At 33.1% G+C, this 22,528-nt stretch overlaps 2 protein-coding genes across 5 annotated transcripts; one reads left to right on the forward strand and one right to left on the reverse strand.

Annotated features, from left to right (window-relative positions):
• Nucleotides 1–3,038: 3,038 nt before the first annotated feature.
• On the forward strand, nt 3,039–8,459 carry LOC102608047 (uncharacterized). 2 transcript variants are annotated; one of them, XM_006478838.4, is made up of 7 exons: nt 3,041–3,313; nt 3,703–3,789; nt 4,767–4,815; nt 4,971–5,067; nt 5,599–5,651; nt 6,417–6,479; nt 7,759–8,459. In XM_006478838.4, exons 1-7 carry the CDS (start codon nt 3,186–3,188, stop codon nt 8,032–8,034), a joined length of 753 nt encoding a protein of 250 aa, XP_006478901.2. In that variant the 5' UTR covers nt 3,041–3,185; the 3' UTR covers nt 8,035–8,459. The 2 variants fall into 2 exon arrangements, with proteins under 2 accessions (XP_006478902.2, XP_006478901.2); XM_006478839.4 differs by lacking the exon at nt 3,703–3,789 and having other exon boundaries at nt 3,039–3,313.
• Nucleotides 8,460–8,943: 484 nt separating this feature from the next.
• Nucleotides 8,944–22,236, reverse strand: LOC102608528 (hypothetical protein). Of its 3 annotated transcripts, XM_052438671.1 has the most exons (18): nt 21,899–22,236; nt 21,447–21,505; nt 21,218–21,349; nt 20,461–20,601; nt 18,985–19,041; nt 17,796–17,890; nt 17,498–17,630; nt 16,127–16,300; nt 15,385–15,575; nt 15,151–15,217; nt 13,818–13,951; nt 13,435–13,501; nt 12,822–12,884; nt 12,487–12,731; nt 12,275–12,404; nt 10,397–10,489; nt 9,725–9,910; nt 8,944–9,525 (listed from the first exon to the last, which is right to left on the reverse strand). In XM_052438671.1, the coding sequence occupies exons 1-18, from the start codon at nt 22,146–22,148 to the stop codon at nt 9,229–9,231; spliced, it is 2,514 nt and encodes an 837-aa protein (XP_052294631.1). In that variant the 5' UTR covers nt 22,149–22,236; the 3' UTR covers nt 8,944–9,228. The 3 variants fall into 3 exon arrangements, with proteins under 3 accessions (XP_052294631.1, XP_052294633.1, XP_052294632.1); XM_052438673.1 differs by lacking the exon at nt 21,447–21,505 and having other exon boundaries at nt 21,218–21,446; nt 21,899–22,046; XM_052438672.1 differs by lacking the exon at nt 21,899–22,236 and having other exon boundaries at nt 21,218–21,353; nt 21,447–21,497.
• Nucleotides 22,237–22,528: the final 292 nt, after the last annotated feature.

The following is a 22,528-nucleotide window of genomic DNA, read 5'->3' on the forward strand; positions in this document are numbered from 1 at the left end:
CTTTTTTTACTTTTTATTGAAATGGTAATAAATCTAAGTTTAGTAGATCGATACTGTTCCAAAATGAAACCCTAAAGTAATGAGACATGATAAAGTGTGGGCTGTCTCTTCGATTGTTCATGAACTTTTTTCTTTTCTTTTTTTTTTTTCATTTTGCCAAAGATTGTTCATGTCGTATTGTTAAACATTTTAATATTTAAGTCATTCTATATGAGTGACATATAATTTGAATTTCAATAATATATGTCACTCGTCTATGAGAATATGAATGTATAATTACTTATTATTTTATTCTATCATTTGATTGATAAATGTTATATTAATTAGGATTCATATATTGAAATCTTTACTTTCTATCATAACTTAAGTGAAAAAAATAATATATACCCCACCAATAAACCCCACTTCAACCCCACTAAAGCTTTTTTTTTTTGCAAGTTTATTATTATTTTAAAATTTGGGACAACTTTATTATTAGTTCAATTTTTATTTACTCCTACGAGCTCTTTATTATTATTCTAGAAAACATAATTAATTATGTAGTGGGTTATTTATAAGCTATTTTTTAAAAAATAACTGCCACTTGCATATTTTCTAAAACTGCTATTGAAACATAGAAGCTTGTGAAATAAACAGTTTCAAAAAAATCACCGCTTGCCTAAAATTATTTTTTAAAAAAAAAGAATAGATAAAGTATGAGACAAAAAGATGGAAAAGTTGACCAAAAACTTAATACCAAATTAAATAATTTTAAAAATAATTATATATATTATATTAAATTTCATGGGATATGTGCAAAAAGAAAATTTGTGGGCATGAAATGACTCTTTTGCCTTCAAGCTCCTGACCATTTTTAATTTAAAAAAAAAATATTGACTAAAAAGTACATATGTGACTTTTCCAATCTTGGTACTTTGGTTTTCTTAAAACTTAAAAGTTTATGCATCTGCGTGCGATATACCTCAACAGTTTGGTAGTTTTGAGAAGACCGAATGAGGAATAGAAAAGCAATAGGAAAGCACAAGGAAAAGAACAGCTAAGGCCTAAGGGAAGATGAATAATAAATTTAAAGAATTATTTTTCCTACCCCATTGATCTTGACCATAATATATATATATATATATATATATATATATATATATATATATATATATATTTAATTTTATTTTACTCCGATGGTCACTAATTTTAAAGTAAGCTCAAGAAAACGATGTTAATATTCAAATGTCAATGCTTGATTAATTGATTCCCGTCTCGTCCCGTCACTCTAATCTGTCCCACTACAAATTTATTTATAATTAATTAATTATTTGTTTATAAATATAATTTGGGCGTAAATGAAATTTAAAAAAAAAAAAAACATAACGATTAGAATTGATGACCAATCAATCAAATCACCCTCTTGGTTTGGTCTTGTCTTGTTGTGTGTGTGTTTTACACGGAACGGAAGTATGTCTGGGCTGTGTCGAGTGCCGAGTGCAAAGTGGCGAGATGCAAGAGCCAAATGGGATCTGATAAGTTGTCTCACTTATCAACATCTCGCGAGCTGTAACCCGTTTTTCTGACACGTGTTTGACTTTTATGCTCGTTTAGATTCGACCTTCGACGTGCTTTCTTCATTGTGAAAAATTTGCATGGCCAGAATTGTGTGTATCATTTCTGAACAGTATGAAGCTGCATCAGTACTTCTCTCAAAAAAAAAAAAAAAAAAAAAAAAGAGGAGATGGCATATTTATATATGCTTAGTCGTTGGATCTTGAAATAAGATTTTTAGGCGTCCAAACCTAAATACTAACTTATTGGGCGAAGAATTTTCTCAGCGTAATTATAAATGTAAACGATTCTCTTCAATTAGTTGATGTAAAATACAACTCAATATGGTGGGTCCATTTTACCTAAGAAGGAAATTTAGAATAGTATCGCTTTTTTTATATTTTGGTGGTGGATCAATCAATGAATAATTATTAGAAAGCATAACAAAATGGGAAGCATTATGATGTTATTATATTATCATACTCTTGAGCATTAAGAAGTTGCGACGACTTTGGTAACAATCAGTACTACTCTTCCCGGGGGGGGGGGGGGAAGATGATACTTCGTCATTGTGGAATAGGTAAATCAATGTGTTTGGTCTTGAAACTTAAGATTTTTAGGTATTTAATTCAAAATACTAATTTATTAGATGAAAAATTTATCCACTTATAAATCTAAACAACTTTTTTTTATTTTATTTTATGAGTTGATATAAAACACAACTCAACTAAGTGGGTCCATTTTGCCTCATAATGAAATGTAGTAATAGCTCTTTCTACATCTTGGTGATGGATCAATGAATAATTATAAGAAAACATAACAATATGGGAAGCTTTATGATGTTATTACATTGGACCATAGACATCTTTCCTTTCTTACGAATAAGAAGAAAACATAACATTGAAATCCCAAACTAACATTTTAATATTTTGGTACATTAAAATCTCTTTACAACAATACTCTATTTAAGAGTAACCTTTATATAGTCATAAAAATTTTAACCAATTATATATAAGAATAAACTTTATATTTTCATAGGTTATATATATTTTTTTAAATCACATATAAGGAACTTGCCTAATATGGTAATAAGTGTATATTGTGAAAAATATGTGTTATCTTACATTAAAATTTTAAGATGGAACACAAATTTTTTTTTTAAAGTTGTTTAGGAAAACAATTTATTCGTTAAACTTTTAAGATTACTATGTATATTTCTTAGCACTACATAAATTTTTATACTAATTTTTTAAAAACCATGCCTATTTCTCTTATCAATGTCTATACATTATATTTAACATGTCCTATTAACTAATTATCAATGTAGCACGTGTATTATCTCTATATCACATTCACTGAAAAATAATTAAGTCAAATAATATTTTTTTGTTAGAACTACACATCTATTAAATTATAACTGGTTATAGTAATAAATTATTTTAGTTACTGTAATTTTCTTCATGCGCCAACTTTGATAAATAGTTAATAAATTATAAATAGTATTTTTGTTATTTTCTCATAGTCACGGTTCGGGTTGCGGGTCGGGGTGACGAAAAGAACCGACCTGCCTCACCGATTGATTAACTTAATAATAAGATTCAGATACCGGCGAGTGCAAGTGGATTACTGTTACTCGGTAGGGCTCTTGTAAAATGGAGACGACGGCAAATGCTAATGACGTTGAAAATTCGGTTGATGTTGTTGATCCTATTCATCACCAACACCAAGACCAAGGTCAAGATCCTGTTCCCGTACCGGATGCCTCAAATTCTAGTCACGGGTACTTTCCTCTGTTTAATATTGCCGTTAATTATTATTATTATTGGTTCATGATCGGATATTGGATAATATTAGGGTTTTATCATTTGGTTATCCCTTTGAGTTAACGAATTATTTTTTCCAGTGATAATGACTTGTTGAAATTCCTATTCGATTAATTTAATTTGCAAGGTTTTAGGTTTTTCTTGTTGGGAGTAACTTTAATTTCTTTTTTGCCTATATTGTTTTGCTTTTTTGCTTTAATGTTGTGAAATGATAGTGACAATGTTGTCTTACAACCTTCTTAGCTTGATTGGTGGGAGGGAATTCGGATGTTTGTTATCTGTGTTCAACTAAGTACTATATTATATTTGCTGCCGTATTTATTTTACTAATTTACTTCAATGCCAGAGATCCTGAATCGGAACCCAAACCTGAATTTAATGAAGAAGAGATTAGAGGCGTACTGGAAGTCATTGCTTCCACTGGAAAATTTTGGTAGGCTTTAATCATGACATAAAAACGTTAGTTTCTTATGTATTCTCTATATGGTAATGTGCTTTGTTTCTTGTTTACTGCACTGACATTACTTGTGATGTGGAGGCGATGACCACTCATCTTGTTAGCCAAAAGAAAAAGTGAATAGACGCATAATGACTAACCAGGTGGAGTTACTATGTTGCAATTTTATCCACTTGAAAAGGTTTGGTATTAATGTTTATTTAGAATTTAAAATCTGATGATCAAGAGGTTGGTATTCTGAGGCAACTGGAAAGGGGCGTTTAGGGTTTTCTTTAACTGGAATATATAGATCAGAAGGTTGTTGGAAGTGTTAGGTTTTCATGCTAAGGGGTGGTTGAGGCTTACAACTGGAAATTATGGTTCAGAATAGGGTAAAAAGCAATCAAATGCTGTTTCAGTAGGTACAGAAAAATACTGAAAGGTATTTTAAATATTAGGAGGAAGCAATTTTATTTGGCATAATGTAAATACTAATTCTTGTCAATATTCCCTCCTGCTTGCTGGAAATATTACTTTTAGATGCTATTTTGACTATGAATTCTCGTATTTTCTCTGGCAAAATATTGATTCTTTGATGCTTATGCTAAATGTTGTTGGCATAATACAAGAAGATAGTTCATGTTGATGTGAATATGAACTTGAATTCAATAAGATTTATGGTGAAATCTTGGTGCAGTTAATGCAACTACTGAGATGTTATAATTTTGCCAACATTCTAAGAATCCATCATCTTTAAATTCTTCTATTTGGTCTGAGCTCCAGGGACAGGTTTTGTATTCTTTTATACTTCCTCAAAACCATGTGACTGCATGCAGTTAATGCTCTCCCATGCTTCATGGATAATATATTTTAACAACTTCCTCTTTGTTTCTTTGTTTTTGCTTTCATTACAATCTAAAAGGTGAATGTAGCTGTAAATTTGGTGATGTTTAATGGTTTATATGTCACTGCAGGCATGATTGGGACAAACTGAAGAGCATGTTATCCTTTCAGCTGAAGCAGGTATGGGGAGGTATGACATTATGTAAATCTTTTGTTCACAATGATCATTGAGTGTCTTATTGCTCTTGTGATGAAGGTGTATTTGTATTAAACCAGTATTATTTTGGTTTACGAGATGATGATCCTAGCATTTCTCTTGCTAATTTATTCTGAAGGTCCTGTCAGAATATCCTGAGGCAAAAATGAATCCTGAGCAGCAAAATGCTTCTTTAGGAGAAACTTACCCAGAATTGTTGAAACGATTGGATGAAGGTATTTTCCTAGTTAAATTGTATCACTGTTCATTTAGACATGGCTGAAACAAATTGATAATGCAAACTGTGAAACTATGGATGCGAGGACATGGGTGACAACAAGATAAGCCTAGTTTACTAGTCAATGTCAATTGATGGTTGACATTGACTAGTCCGCTACTTACGGGCTTGCTTTATGTCTCCTTCATCTTGGCTGTGGCAAAAAGAAATCTCAGAATGGTTGTGCGGATGCACATGTAGAGAGAAAGTAGTTAAATACAGATGATGAGTCTGACTGATTTTTTTTTCTTTTGCCCCCATAACTGGTTTTGATGATAGAAACACAAGCTTTTCTTGATGATAAAAAATTTTCAGTCATCAATTGTTGATCCATATCATAATTTCTGTCAATCATAAGTTCTTTCTCGATGATAGAAAATTTTCAGTCATCTGTTATTGATCTATCCCATAATTTTTGCCAATCACAAGCTCTTTTCTCTGATAAAAGTATTTATGATACATAACACACATTATTTTTTCTGCTTTGCAGCACTTCTCTGTTTCATTGAAGGTCCTCCATTTACCTTTCAGAGACTTTGTGAGGTTACTACTACACTAATACCGTAATATATATTTTTTTATCGTTGCACATTACTCTGTGTGAACAAGAAGTTGCATTTTCATGATACGTTTGAAGGTTGGAAAGTTAATTTAATATCATCCATCTTTGTGTTGGTTACTTGAGTTTCTTATGTTCCTGGATTAGTTTTCAACTTCATAACTTCCCACTAGCTTTTTTGTCCTTGCTTATGGAATATAGACCTATCTAGGTATATTCTTCATTTCACTCACGTAACCACCATACTTTGTAATAAACAGTATAGTGATGATATTTACATGAACGTTGAAAATAATATTTAAGATAGCAATAGATCACATTCGTGCTTTGATACTTTTTCTTTGAGCATTTTGAGGAGCCTTTTATCTTGAAGAGGGCTTTTTGGTATTCAAGCTAATCATCCTGAACTTCGTTGTTCATTCCTTCTCTTAAAATTTTTTTATAGCGGTCCCTTCTAATGTTAAATTTATGTATACGAAGCCCTATGATATGTGTGCATTTCTCTTGACAATCCACTTATCAAAGAAAAGAAAAAGGTTGTTTGGGGGTTGTCGCTCGAGGCACTTGCATTTTAATGTTTGCTATAGCAAACCAGACATTACAAAAAGTGATAAAGCAATCAACACTATGATTTAGGCTGTGAAGGCTATACTTTGGTCTAAACTGTTTCATATAATTATTTATTCTTTTAGTTTTAAATTATCTTTGCAGTCTTACTCATCTTTTGAGTTTACTTATAAACTGAACAGATTCTTTTGGCTGCACGAAGCATTTATCCGAATCTCTCAAAGCTTGCTTTGGCACTTGAAAAGGTACGTTGACGGACAATGTGCTTATTTAATGCTCTATTGATTTTATTTTATGAGATTATTCTTTTGGCCCTAGATTCTTGAATGCACCAAACCTAGTACAAGATAAAATTTGCATTAAATAGTTCAATCCTATTTTATTATTCTTCTAGCAAACGCACCCATAATGTATTATTTATTTCTCACATTCATTGTTTTAAATAAGGATAAGGATACATATTTTACTTTATTTTAACACAAATGCTAAACTATTTTTCTCAGCTGATTGATGTAAAAATCATACCCTTGAATTTAATTGGATTCATTTTTATCTTTGCATTTGAGCATTAGAAGATCAGTTGTGAGGATTGTAGTGAAGTTTTTCTTTGGTCTGTGATCAGTTTATCTTGCATCTGCTAGAACAATTTCTTAGTGGTCAATATGCTTCCAGCATTTTTTACTTCAGATCTTCACTGTTTTTTCCCCTATGGATGGGCAGAAATTTGCCTCAAACCAAATTAACCTGCACATCGCAGACCAAGCTTTGTTTTGCTCTTCAAAGATTATGCAATCTGTTACTCAAAGGCCAAATGATTGGGGATGGTTCTGTCTGCAAGTTCCCTTAAACAATAATAGCAGTTAGGTAAAACAAACCCTAGTATCAACCGCACAGCAGCCCTCTGTCTCCTTCCCTCAATCACAATTCACCTCGACAAAGGCTGCAAGCCAATCTTCATGTTTCCATAAAAACCAATTCAGTTCCTTTATAGTTTTAAAGTTTAAGTGATATTTTCTGCATCTACTTTTGCATCTTCTATGGCTTGATAAGTCAGACTTGTCAGTTCGGTTGAACTGAAACAATTCTTGGGCAATGTTGGCTGGTTTTTTATGATAGGGGAGTATAGATGGTTTATGAGTGAATATTGTTTGATATACAACTGTAAACCAGATTTATAGTGCTGAATTCCATGTCTGTCCCTCCAGTTAAGAGATTGTTTTGTAGTAACTTTAGTTTTGGTCAAGTTCTGATTAGGGCTTAAAACTTGGAAGTGTTGTGAAATGCTTTAAACATTTGGCTTGTAAAAAATGTTGACATCAACTGTAGACTTCTGTATTTGATGCTGTTATGCTGTTTGTTATTTTGTTTGGGTTAGTCTTTGTTTGTTATTTGGAGAATAAGGTTTTCAAACTTCTTAATATACAATTAATTTCAAATTCCAATTGATGTTTTATTCACCCTCGATATCAATTTTTATATTTTATGATTATTATATTGACTTCAATTGATCTATTGCAACTGCAGAATTTATTGGTGACGTCTACATTGACTGCATGTGCTGATCCCTATCCACAAACAATGACGCAAGGTCCAGAGGAATCAGAAAAAACGAGTGAGGAACTGCAGCTGCATTCCCATTCAGTACAGAATGGGGTTGAACCTATGGTAGGAGACAGAGATGAGGTTATGACGGAGGTAGAACCGGCTGATATTGATGATGAAATGACAATCGATATGGAAGCCTTGGATGAAATAGTTGGATCATCGGAAACAAATTCCACACCCAGTGGGAATTCTTAGGTTTCCATCAAGTCTTTTTGGCTGTTAAAAATTCCCAGGTGTACACAGCTCATGGAATTGTTGCCTCTAGAGAGGGACATGGCCAAGTCAAATTTCCACAACATTTCTTGTTGGTCTGTTGTATTATGATGATGGTTTGGTAAACCTTCAAGTTGGCAGCAGGAAGAAAATTGCAAATACTTTACCTGAAGGATTCACAGCAACTATTGCTATTAATCTATTTGTTTGGATGTTGTATTAGTTGATGACGAAACTGAAGGTCACGGTTTATCCAGCTTAAAAGTATTCGAGATGGCCTCACTGAACTTTTAAATGTGTTTTTAAGAGTGTCCTTAATGATTCGGTGATATTGTTTAGTTTTTAAGTTACCACTGTCACGGGGATTTTTTATTTTATTTTTTTAAAATCTCTATATACTTCTAAGATCCTCCCCTCTTCGATTTTGGCAACATCTGTGAATATTTGCAACCATTGTTCACAGCTACGTGGATTTCTCATGATCTTGAGTGGAGTAAAATTCATGTGAGCAACGGGTAAGAATAATAGTTAAAACTTTAATCATGTGTTGTCACAAATAAGCATGTGCCACAAGACCTCAAAAAGTTCATAAGATATAGATTTTGATAAGTTCTTATTTGTATTGCTAAATGTTTGCCCAAGCTAGCCCATAAAACACTTCAACTCGAGACATTGGGGTATTATAATCGACTTATTCCATTTTTGGCGAGGTTATGAATTCGGGTATGGTATTTTCATACGAGCCAATGAGATAAGAAAAAATAAGTGAAATCAAATTCTTCCAACTTTGTATATTGATTTTTTCCCAATTACTGAATACCTTTGTATGTGTATACTGCATATTTGATTCCATCAATAAATCTATATATCTTTTTCTTAAAAGTTCAAGTCTCAATAACAATACTACTTTCTGCTGTAGTAAAATTGTCTATATTTACACAAAGAACTAAACAGAATCAATTTACATATATAATCTTGAAGTAGGGCTCGCCCTTCATGCTTCAATATGCCCTCAAATATTCAGAGCTAGAGCTAGAGCTAGAGCTAGAGCTACTGAGCTACCATACTCCGTCAGAATGGCAATTTAGTTGCATATATATATATATATATATATATATATATATATATATATATATATATATATATACCTGCTACCTACGACTTCTTAGTTTTTATTTACTTACACTTAACTTCAACTATATCACCATCTTTGAGCTCAGTGTTGGGTAACACCAACTGACCGTTGACCAAAACCAGCTTTCCCTCAAGTCCTACTTTCATAGCTGCATCTGCTGCAGTGCTGCCAGACCTCAACCTCATTATTTCACCATTTGGCCAACACACAATCACCACCTCACCAGGGACCACAGAATCAGGATTGCCATTAGCCTTTCCACCGAGCTTTGATTGTCTGAGACTAGCTTCAGAGCGTAGTTGCTCTTCCCACCGAAGCATTGTCCTCAATAGACGAACCTAAAGTTAACACGTAGACATTAGTCATTTGCAGTGGATATTAGTATTTCACATTTAATTCACAAAAACTTGTTTCTGGGCCTGTCTGTCTGCAATAAAGAACCAGAACGCTAACATTAACAGAAAAACACATGCAATTCTGCATTAAAAGATCTACTACGAACATGAAGTCTCAGGTGGTAAGAATGTTGCAACAAACCTTATTGTTGATACTAGCTTCCATGGAAGTTGGAGCAACAGAGTCTGAGCTCCGCCTGGATACAACAGAATCAACTGGTTTCCCCTCGAAGACAGCAGAGACAACAGCCCAATATTCAGATTCTTCTTCTTCGGTTAAATGAGTGATCTGGATGAAGGTTGGTAGTAAGCGCCCAAACTGGTCTTGCTGCATAAAGAGAAGTTCAAACATAAAATATTCTAACTTAGCCCATTAAATATTTAGAACAACATTATTTGCTGTATAAAATGATAATATAAATCAGACAAAATTTGATAACAATTGTGAACCCAAGTGTTCAGTCTATATGCCAATAAGATTTCTTTAGAGAATGATTATTATATATATCTATATATAGAAAATTTTCAATCCAGAATTTTAAAGTGCAGGAAAGGATGGGAAAACTTTAAAACCCTGCGGTTTTAAAGCTCCCGGACTTTCCCACACTTTAAAATTCCGGACCAAAAAACTACCATATATATATATATATATATATGGTTTTATGCTTCATTCAGTACGAATGACATGGCAACTGTTCTTTCTGTTTCTTTTCTCTATTCAGTTGTCCTCTTATCATTCCTTTCCAGACTGTTTATGTTACCAAAATCTGAAGTTCATGATTATGCTCGCTCAATAAGTGCATATTAAACATACTTTGTGGTACATGCCATCTCGACAAAGAGTATACTTCTCTAGGCAAGTACACCAATCCCCATGTCCAGGTTGACACCACCACTCATCTGATGCCTGAAAAGTCAAGTTGGCAACAGAAAACGAGATAAGTTGAATGATGACTTGCTACATAGACAAAATTATTATATCATTGTCAATACCACTAAAATGAAGACTTCAGGTGTAAATTAACAGTTTGAAAATAATTCAATTAATCCTACATATTATTCTTTCCAATTCTTATGGTATTGCTTCAACAAATTAATCACAACTCTGCAGTTGAAGGCACTCAATTAGATGTTTTCAACATCGGTTGAGATGATACAGATTAGACAAGGATCTATGCAACCCTAAGAGAATATCCTGCATCTAAGATCCCCGTATAAGATGGTTAAAAAACAGAAATGGTAAGTAGAAAGATCTTAACGTATTATTTTTCCATTTGTCACCCCACCTTGCTGTTTCTCAAGACATCATTCAGCCATCTCAGCAACAAAATAGCAATGTTGGCAGTTCAGCATTACAGGTAAATCATTTTAGGCTTCATACCGAAGAAATTCACCGGAAAGCATTAAGTCAAACTGAAATTTTCTGATATTATTTTGCGGAATTTATGGAAATGGCCCAAAATTAGGACTAAGTGACAAAAGTATATCACTTTTCATTTTTCTGACTTCAGCAGCCAAAAATGGGTATTTTGGACAATAATGCCCTTAAGTAAGTTGGCATGCTGCCGTGCCTATCCATTGCAATTGAGAATGTTTGTCTATCACAGTCTATCGCGATCGATGGTGCTGATTGAAAGAGTCTTGCACAGGTCTATTAAGGAGACAGTGTCAACCGTGATAGATGTCCTCTATCGATTGCAGTAGAAAGTGTCAATTAACACTGTCTACTTAGGTGCATCATTGTCCAAAATGCTCTTTTTAGGCTACTAAAGTAAGAAAAATAGTAAGGGCCTAAGGCAGTTATTTTTGTAAACTAACACTAATTTTGGGTCTCTTCCATAAAATTTATGATTATTTTTATCCAAATCCTTCCAGACAAATCAATCTAAAATTCTTTTTTTTTTTTCCAAAATAAGCATGAGTATTGTTATTTTCTAAACAGCATTCCCTCTAAACTTCTTCATATAACACAAGGAACAAATGCCAAAGATAAAAATTGTGGTTTATTCTCTTCAGAGCCCAAAAGATGATGTATGGTAATAAGAAATCTTGAGCATCTATTTTCAGTTTTCAAACCAATTTCGCTCTTTATGTGGAAGCAAAAAGAATATCTTTTAGAAACAGTTGAACATAGAGTCCCAGCAGTTTGTTAGTTAACATTAGTGGAAAGATCCAAAGGATTTTTAACGCTGCCAATTACATGAACAAACCCTAAACAAATATTCTCACTATAGCAGCATTAAAAATAATGTTGCTTCTGATTACATGAACACCAACCATAAGTAGAAATTTAAAATTGTAATTTTTTTTTTCTTAACAAGGATTTTTGAACTTCTACAGACCTAAATTCTGTATCTAGTTTCTCCTCGCTTGCTTCACCATGGCATCACCAGTCAATGTCCCAAATGGGTAATAGCATTTGGAACATAGGTTTCATCAAAAGACCGATTATTTCTTTCTGTTGAGCCTCTTACTATATCTTCACTTCCTGTAACTTTTATTACCACCAGTCCACCACTACATCCTAATGTGGGAGCTAACCAATTCCCCAATCATTCAAATTTCTTATTACTAACCATTTTCATTTTGTCTAATCAATGTCATGTGGTAACCATAAATAGAATCCTCAAACTCATAATGCTCATTAGGTGATTAGACAAAGTAATCAAGACATGAAGAGAAGGAACTCAACCTTTTTGTATAATCTTGCATAAGCTTCCCAGCACTTTATCTGGAAAGAAGGTCTTCTGTCAGCCACCACTTCAGAAGCTGCAAGTCCAAAGCTCACAGCAACAAGTAATTCTCTTCCACCCTTTTCTACTCTGAAAACACAACATGCATGCAAAGGTTGATAAGTGACTATGCTATGAAGAATAATAAATACATTAAAAATATATGACAAACCTAATTATAACAGCAGCAAGTAAGTTACTTCCTTCAACCCTAATAACTGGATGGCCCATTTTCAGAGAACTATACTTCTGAAACAAATCAGTATCCAAGGGATTATGGTCATCCGTATCTTTGGACAGAGAGGAAGATGCTTCTATATCAGATTCATCCATACTGCTAATGGACTGCAACTTGTTTCCAGTTTCTTTATAAAGCCAGTGTGCCGCGAGCCCGTGTTCAGCATATTCATGCATTTTCTGGAAAATAGAGCACAATTTTGACATCATAAAGGATTGGAACCATCGTCTCCAAAAAAAAAAAAAAAGCATTGGAACCACATAAAATACCTGTGTTCTTATCTGAACCTCCAAAGCTGAACCGTCAGGTCCTTGTACAGCAGTATGCAGAGACTGCAAATATTTAACAAAACGCAGGTTTGAACTCCAACACAAGATAAATGTTTGGAACACAAATCGAATTATATCAATGAACAAAATCAGAAACCCTTTTGATATAAAACAAATTAAACTGTAAGTGATAAGCAAAAACACTGATATATCAAGAGGACAATCTTCTTTAATGTAAATTATGTGACTCCTTCCCTCACAAGATCATATATACAATTTCTCAAGTCTCAGCCACTGATCAGAACTTTCCAATGAAAATAACTGACACTGGTAAGCAGTTGTCCAGAAAACTGTATCTCAGCTTAATTGTAGGCTATCAAAATAATCTAACATAGCTACAACCAAATGATTAGCTGCAACTTCAACTTTTTCCTCAAGATTCTCTTTGAACTATAAAAATCTAATAGTAACTTGATTTCTGTTTCTTTAGGCTAGAATAATATCTTTATAATGCAACTCAGAATGGTTGTATGCAAGGCGCCACATCTTAGTAATTTCTTTTATTCTTTCATAATGTATCTTCACGGCAGAAGTGTTTGTAGTGAAACATAACCTGATACCCACTAGGCTTTGGATTAACAATGTAATCATCAAATTCACCATCAATAGGGATCCAGAGCCTGCAAAAAGGAAAGATTGTCAGAGTTGGTGTAGTTTTAGGAAGTACAAAGACAGCAAATTTATGTAATAATGCATCACCATGCTACTTTGAACTAGTTGCTTAAAATGTATGATCACTTATAAAATCCAGCGTATCAACAAAAGCAAAAATCAGGGAAACCAGATGCATTTTCTGAGTCTATAAAACTAGTGTAGCTATGATCTAAAATATTTCAAAATAATTTTATTTGTCAAAAAAAGCTCACATCAATGTTCCTGAAGACACGAATTGAACATATCCAACAATAATTAAATAAAAGGAACACAATGATGTACCTATGGACAATATCAAGAAGGCTGTAGCAGCACTGAATTGCAGGTCCATGTAGAGTTCCATTCTTGTCTCCAACCACTACCCTCAATGCACGAGCATCATATACTTTATGGATACCTACGTCTTTTCGTCTCATCTGCATGAAAAGAAGATAAAACACAAATATTATACTTGATAGTTTTCAAATAAAAATTAATGATGGAATAAAATTAGTGTAGCATATATTACTTAACTAGCGAACTAAAGCACATAGGAGATCAAAAAGCCAAGTAAGATAAAATCCAACAAGGTCTACTTTAGTCATTCAGATAAATTGCTTGCCAACTATTTTTTCTCTTTTACTTCATACTTGTGGTCCTTCAAATTAATGCAATAGGAGATCAATATTTCACTAAAGGCTATACTATATAAGGGCTAAATATTTAACTTAAATAAACTAAAGGAACAGTTTTTTAATTTCTGTTTTATGGTCGGCAGGAAAGACAAAATTTTGATAGAGGGAAATGAGAGAGCAAAAAGACAGAATCCCTAAAACATTGAGAGTTAGTGAGGTTGAAAAATTAAGAGCTAGAGTGTGAGGAAGCAATTATTAAGGGTAAATCCTCGTATCACTGAATTTTCTTATCAAGTGAAATTGATGATCTCCAAGGACGTAGCCAAGTTGGTGAACTAAGTAATTGCTCGTTTTATGTTGTGGTTGATTTTTTTTGTGTTGATTTTATTTTCCTGTTGCTTGTGTACCACCATATTCTCTATTTGAACCATTCAAACAAGATTTTGGAATGTGTTTGACAGCTTGGATGAGTTTGATCAATTGGTTGCAAGGTGTTTAATTAAATTCATAGGTGTAAACAAAGTTTTCGTTACCCCAACATTAGGACAAGAAAGAGACTTTTGGACATTGAAAGCTCTTTCAGGAGTTCATATGAGAATGAAAAACTAAATGTGGAATTATATCACTCATACAGCGAAGTTCCTAAATCCAAGTTTAATAATTTATTATCCTATGCAATAGAATCACAGAGCTATGGTGCCTTTGGCATAATAATAGTGATAAGACAGACTTCATTCTCCAGTTATAATAAATTTGCCAGGAAAAAACAAGATGTTAATACTACCGTCCACTTCTACATAGGATATGACATAATGTTATGTTTCTCCATATAATGAGCAATGCCTATTTAGAACATTCTGTGACCTTGCAGTAAAAGGAAAATACACCTATGGACATAATTCTTTTCAAGATTTAAATTGTAAAAGGTTAAGCATGGAAAAATCAAGGCCCAAATATCCTAAATGTCATTTGGATAACAAAGCCATAAACTTCATTAATACCTTGCTGAAGATACTGTACAAGCTTTTTAGTCGGCTGGATAAAGTAACCTCCATTCCTGGAATGTAACTGCAATCACAAAACAGAAAGTGAGCGAGGAGAGAGTCATTATGTACGGTGAAAGTGATAGTGGTTGCTCCATTGTATGCATTATAAAATGGAAATTGAATTATGGATTAAAAGTGATTTTCTTCTGATTTACAAGCAGCAAAACTAATGGGAGAAGCAACCCGTACGAAGTTGATATAAGTAACTCCTTCTCAAGTGCTTCTTCACAGGCTACCAGCGATGTCAAAGCGATTCCAGCATCCTGCACAACCTTGGCTTTTTTTTGAGCCTCTGAACTTTTAGCAAGATCATGAAGAAATTTAGTCCGTTTTCTGCGATCTGATAAGATATCAAAAGGCACAACAGCTTCCAAAAGATCCTGCAGACAGAATTATTGGATAAATGACTTAATCAACAGCCCTATGATCCACCTACCACCGAAAACTATTCCATTTCTTTCAGCAAGCTACAATCACTCTCCCAAGCTGCTGCCAATCTGCCTACTGACCACTGATCATTATATCTAGGTTGAAACAAGAATTCATCCCATAACAGCCATTTTAGATTGTTGGTTTAAATCTATTCTAATACTGCTAAAGTTCAGGTTCTGAAGCATTGTGATCACGTTCCGGTACCTAGAGTTTCCATGTTCATTACTTCATTTTTTTTCAAATTGCATGATTATAAACAGTAAGAGAATGAAGCTTGCTGTTAAAAAAAAATAATAATAAATAAATACAAATGCGATTTAAAAAATAGAAAAACGTGATATATAACTATGCATGCAAACCAAACAGTTTCAAAGATATTATTGGAATCAGAATCATTGCATCATACTCATACGAGATTCATCATTTAATGTGGAATGTTATCCAATATTTAAGGAAATAAAAAATAGATATAAACAATTTTTCTGAATAATATGCATACCTTCATGCTTAAAACATGCTCATCAAATGTTGTAAAACTTTCATCATCAGAAGCAGTTCTTTCATCCAAGGGTGGTGAGCTAACTATTGTAGTTATTCTTCTTGAATAGCCTACTCTGTTTCTAGGGCTCCACATGGATGCTAGATCAGCTCGCATCTTCCGGAAAATTTGAGGCTAAAGATTAGGGCATTGCCATAGAAAATAAGATACAATTAGTATAGGTTAAGAAGAAGTAGTACAGTCTGCAACAAGTAAATAGAAAAATAGGAAGACGACTTTTAGCCTAAAACGTCAGTAAGAAAACAATGGCCAACTCATTGATCAAAATCCCTTATGGCTGGTTTGAGATGGCTACTGAGATGGTCAAAAGTTTGAGCAGTTAAAAGTCATTGTACGTGCTTGGTAAAACTATTTTAATTACTATTGGAAAAGTCACCCAATTCTTTAGCAGATTTTAAAGAATGAGAAAAGAGTTGCTTTTCAAAATATAATTTTGGCAATAATTTTTTTTTCCTTAACTTATAATTCCAAAAATGTTGCTGCTGGTGTTTAATGCTGGTACTAATGCCAAATTCCTCCAGAATCAAGTTTTTTTTGGAAAGTTTTGAACTTGTCCGAGATACAAATATATAGAGCTATCATGGGGCCTGTTCAAATCTATACAGGAATACTTTCAAAAGTTCTTTCTATAGTTTTAAACAATTTGGTCTGGCTTTTCTAATCTCGTTTCTTTCTATTAATATATACAGTTATTGTTTTCTATCAAAAATATAATAAAGGAAAAATCATATAGACTCAACACTATCTGCATAGATTAATCAATTATATAAGGACAAAAAATTGTTCATGTTCAACTTCAATACTAATATATTAATGAAAATATAATTATACATAGACATGCATAAGTATATTTGTAAATTATGTATGCATTTATGGATGGGTGCATGTGTGTGTATTGAAGCAATTTAGTTCGACATTATGCTCATTTAAATTATCAAGTAAAGTCACATCATTTAACAATGAGGATTACCAAATGAACATTCATTGATTTTAAAACTCAACAGTACTTTTAAAATAAAAAATTTACCAAACATTTAACTACTTCTTTAAATGATTATTTATTGATTTTAAAAGTCAACATTAACGACTGCTTAAATAACATGGTGCATAAAGAGGAAGACACTAAAAGACTAGCAATACACAAATTTCAACAACAAACCAGAATTGCTAACTATGATCCGTCCCTTTTTCTTATACACGTTTGAAACTAAGATGCAAATGGTTACTCATTACATTATTACTTAAGTCATGCAAAGCATGTTTCTCTCTACATAAATGAAATGACTAAGCCCTAAAAGATTATGAGCAAACCTGAAGAACAGCAAAGCAAAGATCTTCTAATTCAGCTTTCAGCGCCCACAAACCCAATCTGGAAGCAAGTGAGCACCAAATAAGCAGCGTCTCCTGTGCTACAGCTCGAGCCTTTGCTGGTGGCAGAACATAACTGAACTCAAATACCATAATCTAAAATTATTGACAAATTCTTTAAGCCTCTAAAAGACCGGGATTCAAAATGTCATAAAAACATTAACAGAGAAGTACAAAGTTTCTGAGAATGGAATCACTTTTTAATAGGCATAAAGTAATACTCAAAGTGAAGAGTTGGTACATGGTTCTCATATTGTGAAGACGGTCCGCAAGCTTGATAAGCACCACACGTGGATCATCAACCATGCCCAAGAGCATAACTCGTAAGTCATTTGCCTTCGAGATGCACAACAAAAGTATGAGACTAGAAAGTAGCACAGCTACTTGAATTAATTTTATCTTTTTAGACCAACAAAACTCCTCAAGTTAAACTTCCAAAAATTGGTTTTATCATATTGCTCCTTGAATTTTCGGCTAAGAAACAAAAGATTATACAAATAATTATATGAAATACCTTGAATTTCCATGTTTTATTATAGAAGGCATTGTTTATCTCATTTCTATTAAAAGGTCTCTATTGTTATTTTTATACATTAATTTTCACATTCAAGTGGGGAAAATTAGGAATTCATAACTTGAGTTCAGTGAAGAATAGGTACACGCTATCAAAATTAACAAATGCAAATTAACGGCCATGTCTTACAAAGTAAAATGCCACAAATTCTATCCATATTTAACAAAATGTGAGAACTCAAGGACCTATATGATAAATTCCCCCATTTTTTTTTAAAGGAAAAATTATCCTCCAACCACCTCAAGAATATTGAAAGTGAACACCACAAGTTTTTGATATTATCTTTGCACCACCTTAAGTTTTAATTTTATACAACCAACCCCTTTTCCATTAACTCCATTAGCCACCGTCAAGGAATATAAGATAAAAGAATATTCTGCCCATGGATATAGTTAAGAAGGTAAAACTTGAGGTGGTGCAAAGATATTATCAGAAACTTATGGTGGCTACTTGTAGTTACGACATTCTTGAGGCGGTTGTGCGATAATTTCCCACAAAGAAATAAATAAACGAATAAAACACCTCTATTCTCTTCAATTTTCCTTTTAATTGAAGAAAAAATTTCTCAACCAGCATACTTGAGTACAATAAAAATTGGTTTGTGGAAGTCTGATTAACTAAATGTTGCAAACTGCATGAAAAGCAATTAAGTAATTTATTAATTTCTACAAGTTGACTACACCCCACATTAGGTTACAACTTCTGATAAATTATGTAGAAAATATAACTAGATTATCATACTCAGGAAAAGAAACCAAACTGACATTTCTGACTCAAGATTATAGATCAAATCTATAATTTCTAAATTTAGGGGGTGAGTTGATAGTTATCATGTTTCAGTAGTCCAGTTTCATACCTCTTCATGACCAAGGGTACCCTGGTTTACATTTATCCTCCGATGTCTCCTAAGTAGCTGCAAAATAGCTGCTTGGTTAAGTGACAAAAGGAGAAAACCAGAGAAAAGCAAAGGATAAAATTTGACTCGGTTTAAATCAAGGCATAGAGACGAGAAAATTTCATCTTGATTGCACAGAAATAATAACATTATTATACTACAAAAATAATAAATAAATGATGACCTAATGAGCAAAACGGATTTAAACTAATTTAAGTAAACTTTCCACTTTAAGATGTATGAACTTTGTCTTTTCTCTATCCTACAATATGACAATAAATTCTTCTGATAAGTAAATGAACTGAACAAGAGATGCAAGAAGAAAACTTCAGAGCACATGGAAATGTACAAGAGAAAACATAAATGAGAAAAGGGTAGACACAATAGATTAGGCAAAAGCCACCAAATATTCCAGAAAATAAGTGCAACACAAGCAAGCTGGTGGAAAAAGCATACAGCAATACTGCAGGACATACTGGCTGGTAGATAAGGCAGTTTTAAGATCTTTAAGTTTGGGACAGGCTAATAAATTAAAAAGATTAATTTGCAATTTAGTTAGTTTGCTAGTAGATTAGGATTTATGGTTTTAAATGGCAAAGGACTAGATTTTGGTGGTTGTTTATCTTATAATAGGGCATCGCATTATGTGTGTGTGTTTTTCCTTCCCTTTTTTTAAAGTATCACCAATTTACAATTCGACTTTCAACCAAAAACCAATGGAAATCTCTAGCATCCGTAGCCTCTTTCCCAAAATATATTAAATTCTAATGAAAACAGCAAGCCAGTAAGATCAAGAGAGCTCCCTTTCATAAGAGTGATTCAAATCAAGAGATCCATTTCACAAGAGTGATTCAAACTCCATCTAATTAAGAATTTCTTCTTTCAAAATTAAATCAAACTTACTCAGAATGAAAGCCATGATATGAACCATGAAAATCTAGCAGATTTATTTTTCTTCTCAAAGAGAAGAAAATGTGATGTGTTTACAAGATGAAACTAAAAATGGACAAAAAAAAAACAATAATAGTGACAATGATGATATAAATAGATAAACCTTGATTAACTTAGAGAAAGTGAGAGGTTTGAAGTTAGCAAAGCTTCCCATATCAATTAATCAATATAAGGAAAACTTCTTTTGAAGCCGTAATTTCATATCAGACTTAAAAAATAATTTTTAAAGAGTTTCAATGCCAGAGATATCATTTTACATAGTGTTTCTGGACTGTCTAATTTTTGTTATATCAACAAAGATTAGCACCACAATCTATGGCATTCCTACCCTCCAACCAGTCCCACTGTCACTACCATCCATTATGCAACACTGAATCCAAGGCCCCGCTGTAGAAAGAGGACAGACCCAATAGGGTATAAAGGATGAAAAATTTTATTAAGAAAGAGGGAAATGATAAGCTTAGTGAAATAACAAGTTTAAAATACCTGATTTATGTAACTTAATCTGGAAACTCCAGCAACCAATTTTGCTACTTCATCACCAAACTCTTCTTCTATACTGCCCAAACTTTCACATGCATCATCAACAACGTCATGTAGAATACCAGCAACGACTGTGTCAACAGCCTGCAGCAGATTTCACTGTCTTAGCAAGGTTTAACTCATTGTGACTTTGAGCAAGGGAAGTTTTCTGCTGCAGACACTTCAATGAAATAGAAATTCTTTTACATAGTTTAAGTCTCTTATCTTTTATCATAGGATACAAGAGTCTCATATCAGCTAATTATTACTTAACATGATAAAAGTTTTATTGTAAAAAAAAATTAACTTCTTATTAAACAACTCCAATGAACCCAACTCCCATTTCATTTCCTATAATATGATATCACAATCAATGCTTGTCTGAAATTGCCTCTCCATTGGCTAAACAAACTCTTTTTTTTTTATTATTAAAAATTCTTTCGATTTTTTTTTTTTTTTGGTCTCAATTGTTTACAAGTGGAGAAAAAATTTATGAAGAGTCAAAAATGCATTTTGACGCCCACTGGGAGAAGCTCAAATTTAAGGCTTCTCCAAGCAGCTCTTTTTTAACTTTCTAATAAGGTTAAATAGCCAAAACTACTCTTTATTTTATTGTTTAAAGCGCATTATCAAATAGATCCACCCGTGATTTAAAATAAAATGACAGAACACAAGAACTGAGGAAAATTTAAACAAAATGGCTAGTAACGGAATTGCATACTCGTTTGCCACTTGACGGAATCAGCATGGCTAAGATTCTTCCTGTATGGATACAATGTGTTAAATATGGATCTCCTGTTTTGCGAAACTGGCCATGGTGAGCTCTTTTAGCAAATGCAATAGCCTTTTGCACCTGCCTTGACAGATGGAACTGGTTTAGTGGCAGAAGATGACGACAAAACGCAGGCAAGTGTCAAGTCATGATGCCAGTATAGTCACAGATTTTAAACCTGTTCATCATTAAATATGGGATACCCAGTTACATCGACTCCATCCACTATAAAAGTACCTGCAACGCTCTCAGGATAAAAAAGGTTAATGGAAAACTATGTAAACATTAACCGAAAAAATGCATCATAAGTTAAACTTAGCCGATTTTTGGTACTGAGGTAATGTGGCCTAAAACCACTGTGAAATTCAATTTCACAATGTTTGGTATATAATAATTCTAGTAAAGAGTAAAAGTAATAAAGATTTTTCATCAATCAACCACAAAATCACCTTAGAGTCAGCTTATCTTCTAAGCCTCAGCTGAACCACTATTATTAGAAGATGATATAACTAAAACCAGTCTAAATTCAAATGATTAATTATGAATAAGAGCAAAAAGTTTCACTACGGTTAATAGTTGGACTAAATTGAACAAAGATGAAAAGAAAGAAAAAGATAAAATGTAAAATACCGGGTTGCTCCTCGAGTTTAGGCCACAGGAAATCAACCTTAGTAGAAAGACAAGCACCAGAAGCAATGGCGACGGCGGTGACAGCGACATGCGTGATGGCTGAGGTGACGGCGCCATGGACTTTTCCTGCAGCGGCCGCGGCCGCAATAACGTTGGCGTGGTCTAAAAGGCAACTGAATTTCGGTCGGTTACGGCGAAATTTGCAGAAGAATATCGGAAATGGAGAGTTTTTTTGAGCTAAGCCTAGCATAGTTGATTTTGATTCGTTGGACTTGAATCATTTGAATTTGGGGATGTTATTCACTTATTGTTAGTTATCAATTTAAAAAAAAAAAAAAATCATTAAAAAAATCACAACTAATGCTTCCCGCTGCCTCTCACTTTCTGACTTGACAGCGTATGGTGGGGAAAATTTTAGTGGGCTATTTTTATCACTTCGGTCCCTGTTCATTTTTTTATTCTAAAGAAGAGTGCAATTTTATCTATTGTATTAATAGATCCCTCATGTTTTGTAGGGAATTAGTGCTGTTTACAGGTTTAGGATAAAGTTTTCCGGATTCTGTTTTAATTTTTATAATAAAAATATATACCATCTGCATTAAAATTGAACTAATATAAATATATTCTTCT

This window comes from Citrus sinensis, chromosome 3, assembly GCF_022201045.2.
Source record: "Citrus sinensis cultivar Valencia sweet orange chromosome 3, DVS_A1.0, whole genome shotgun sequence".
NCBI classification, from domain to species: domain Eukaryota; kingdom Viridiplantae; phylum Streptophyta; class Magnoliopsida; order Sapindales; family Rutaceae; genus Citrus; species Citrus sinensis.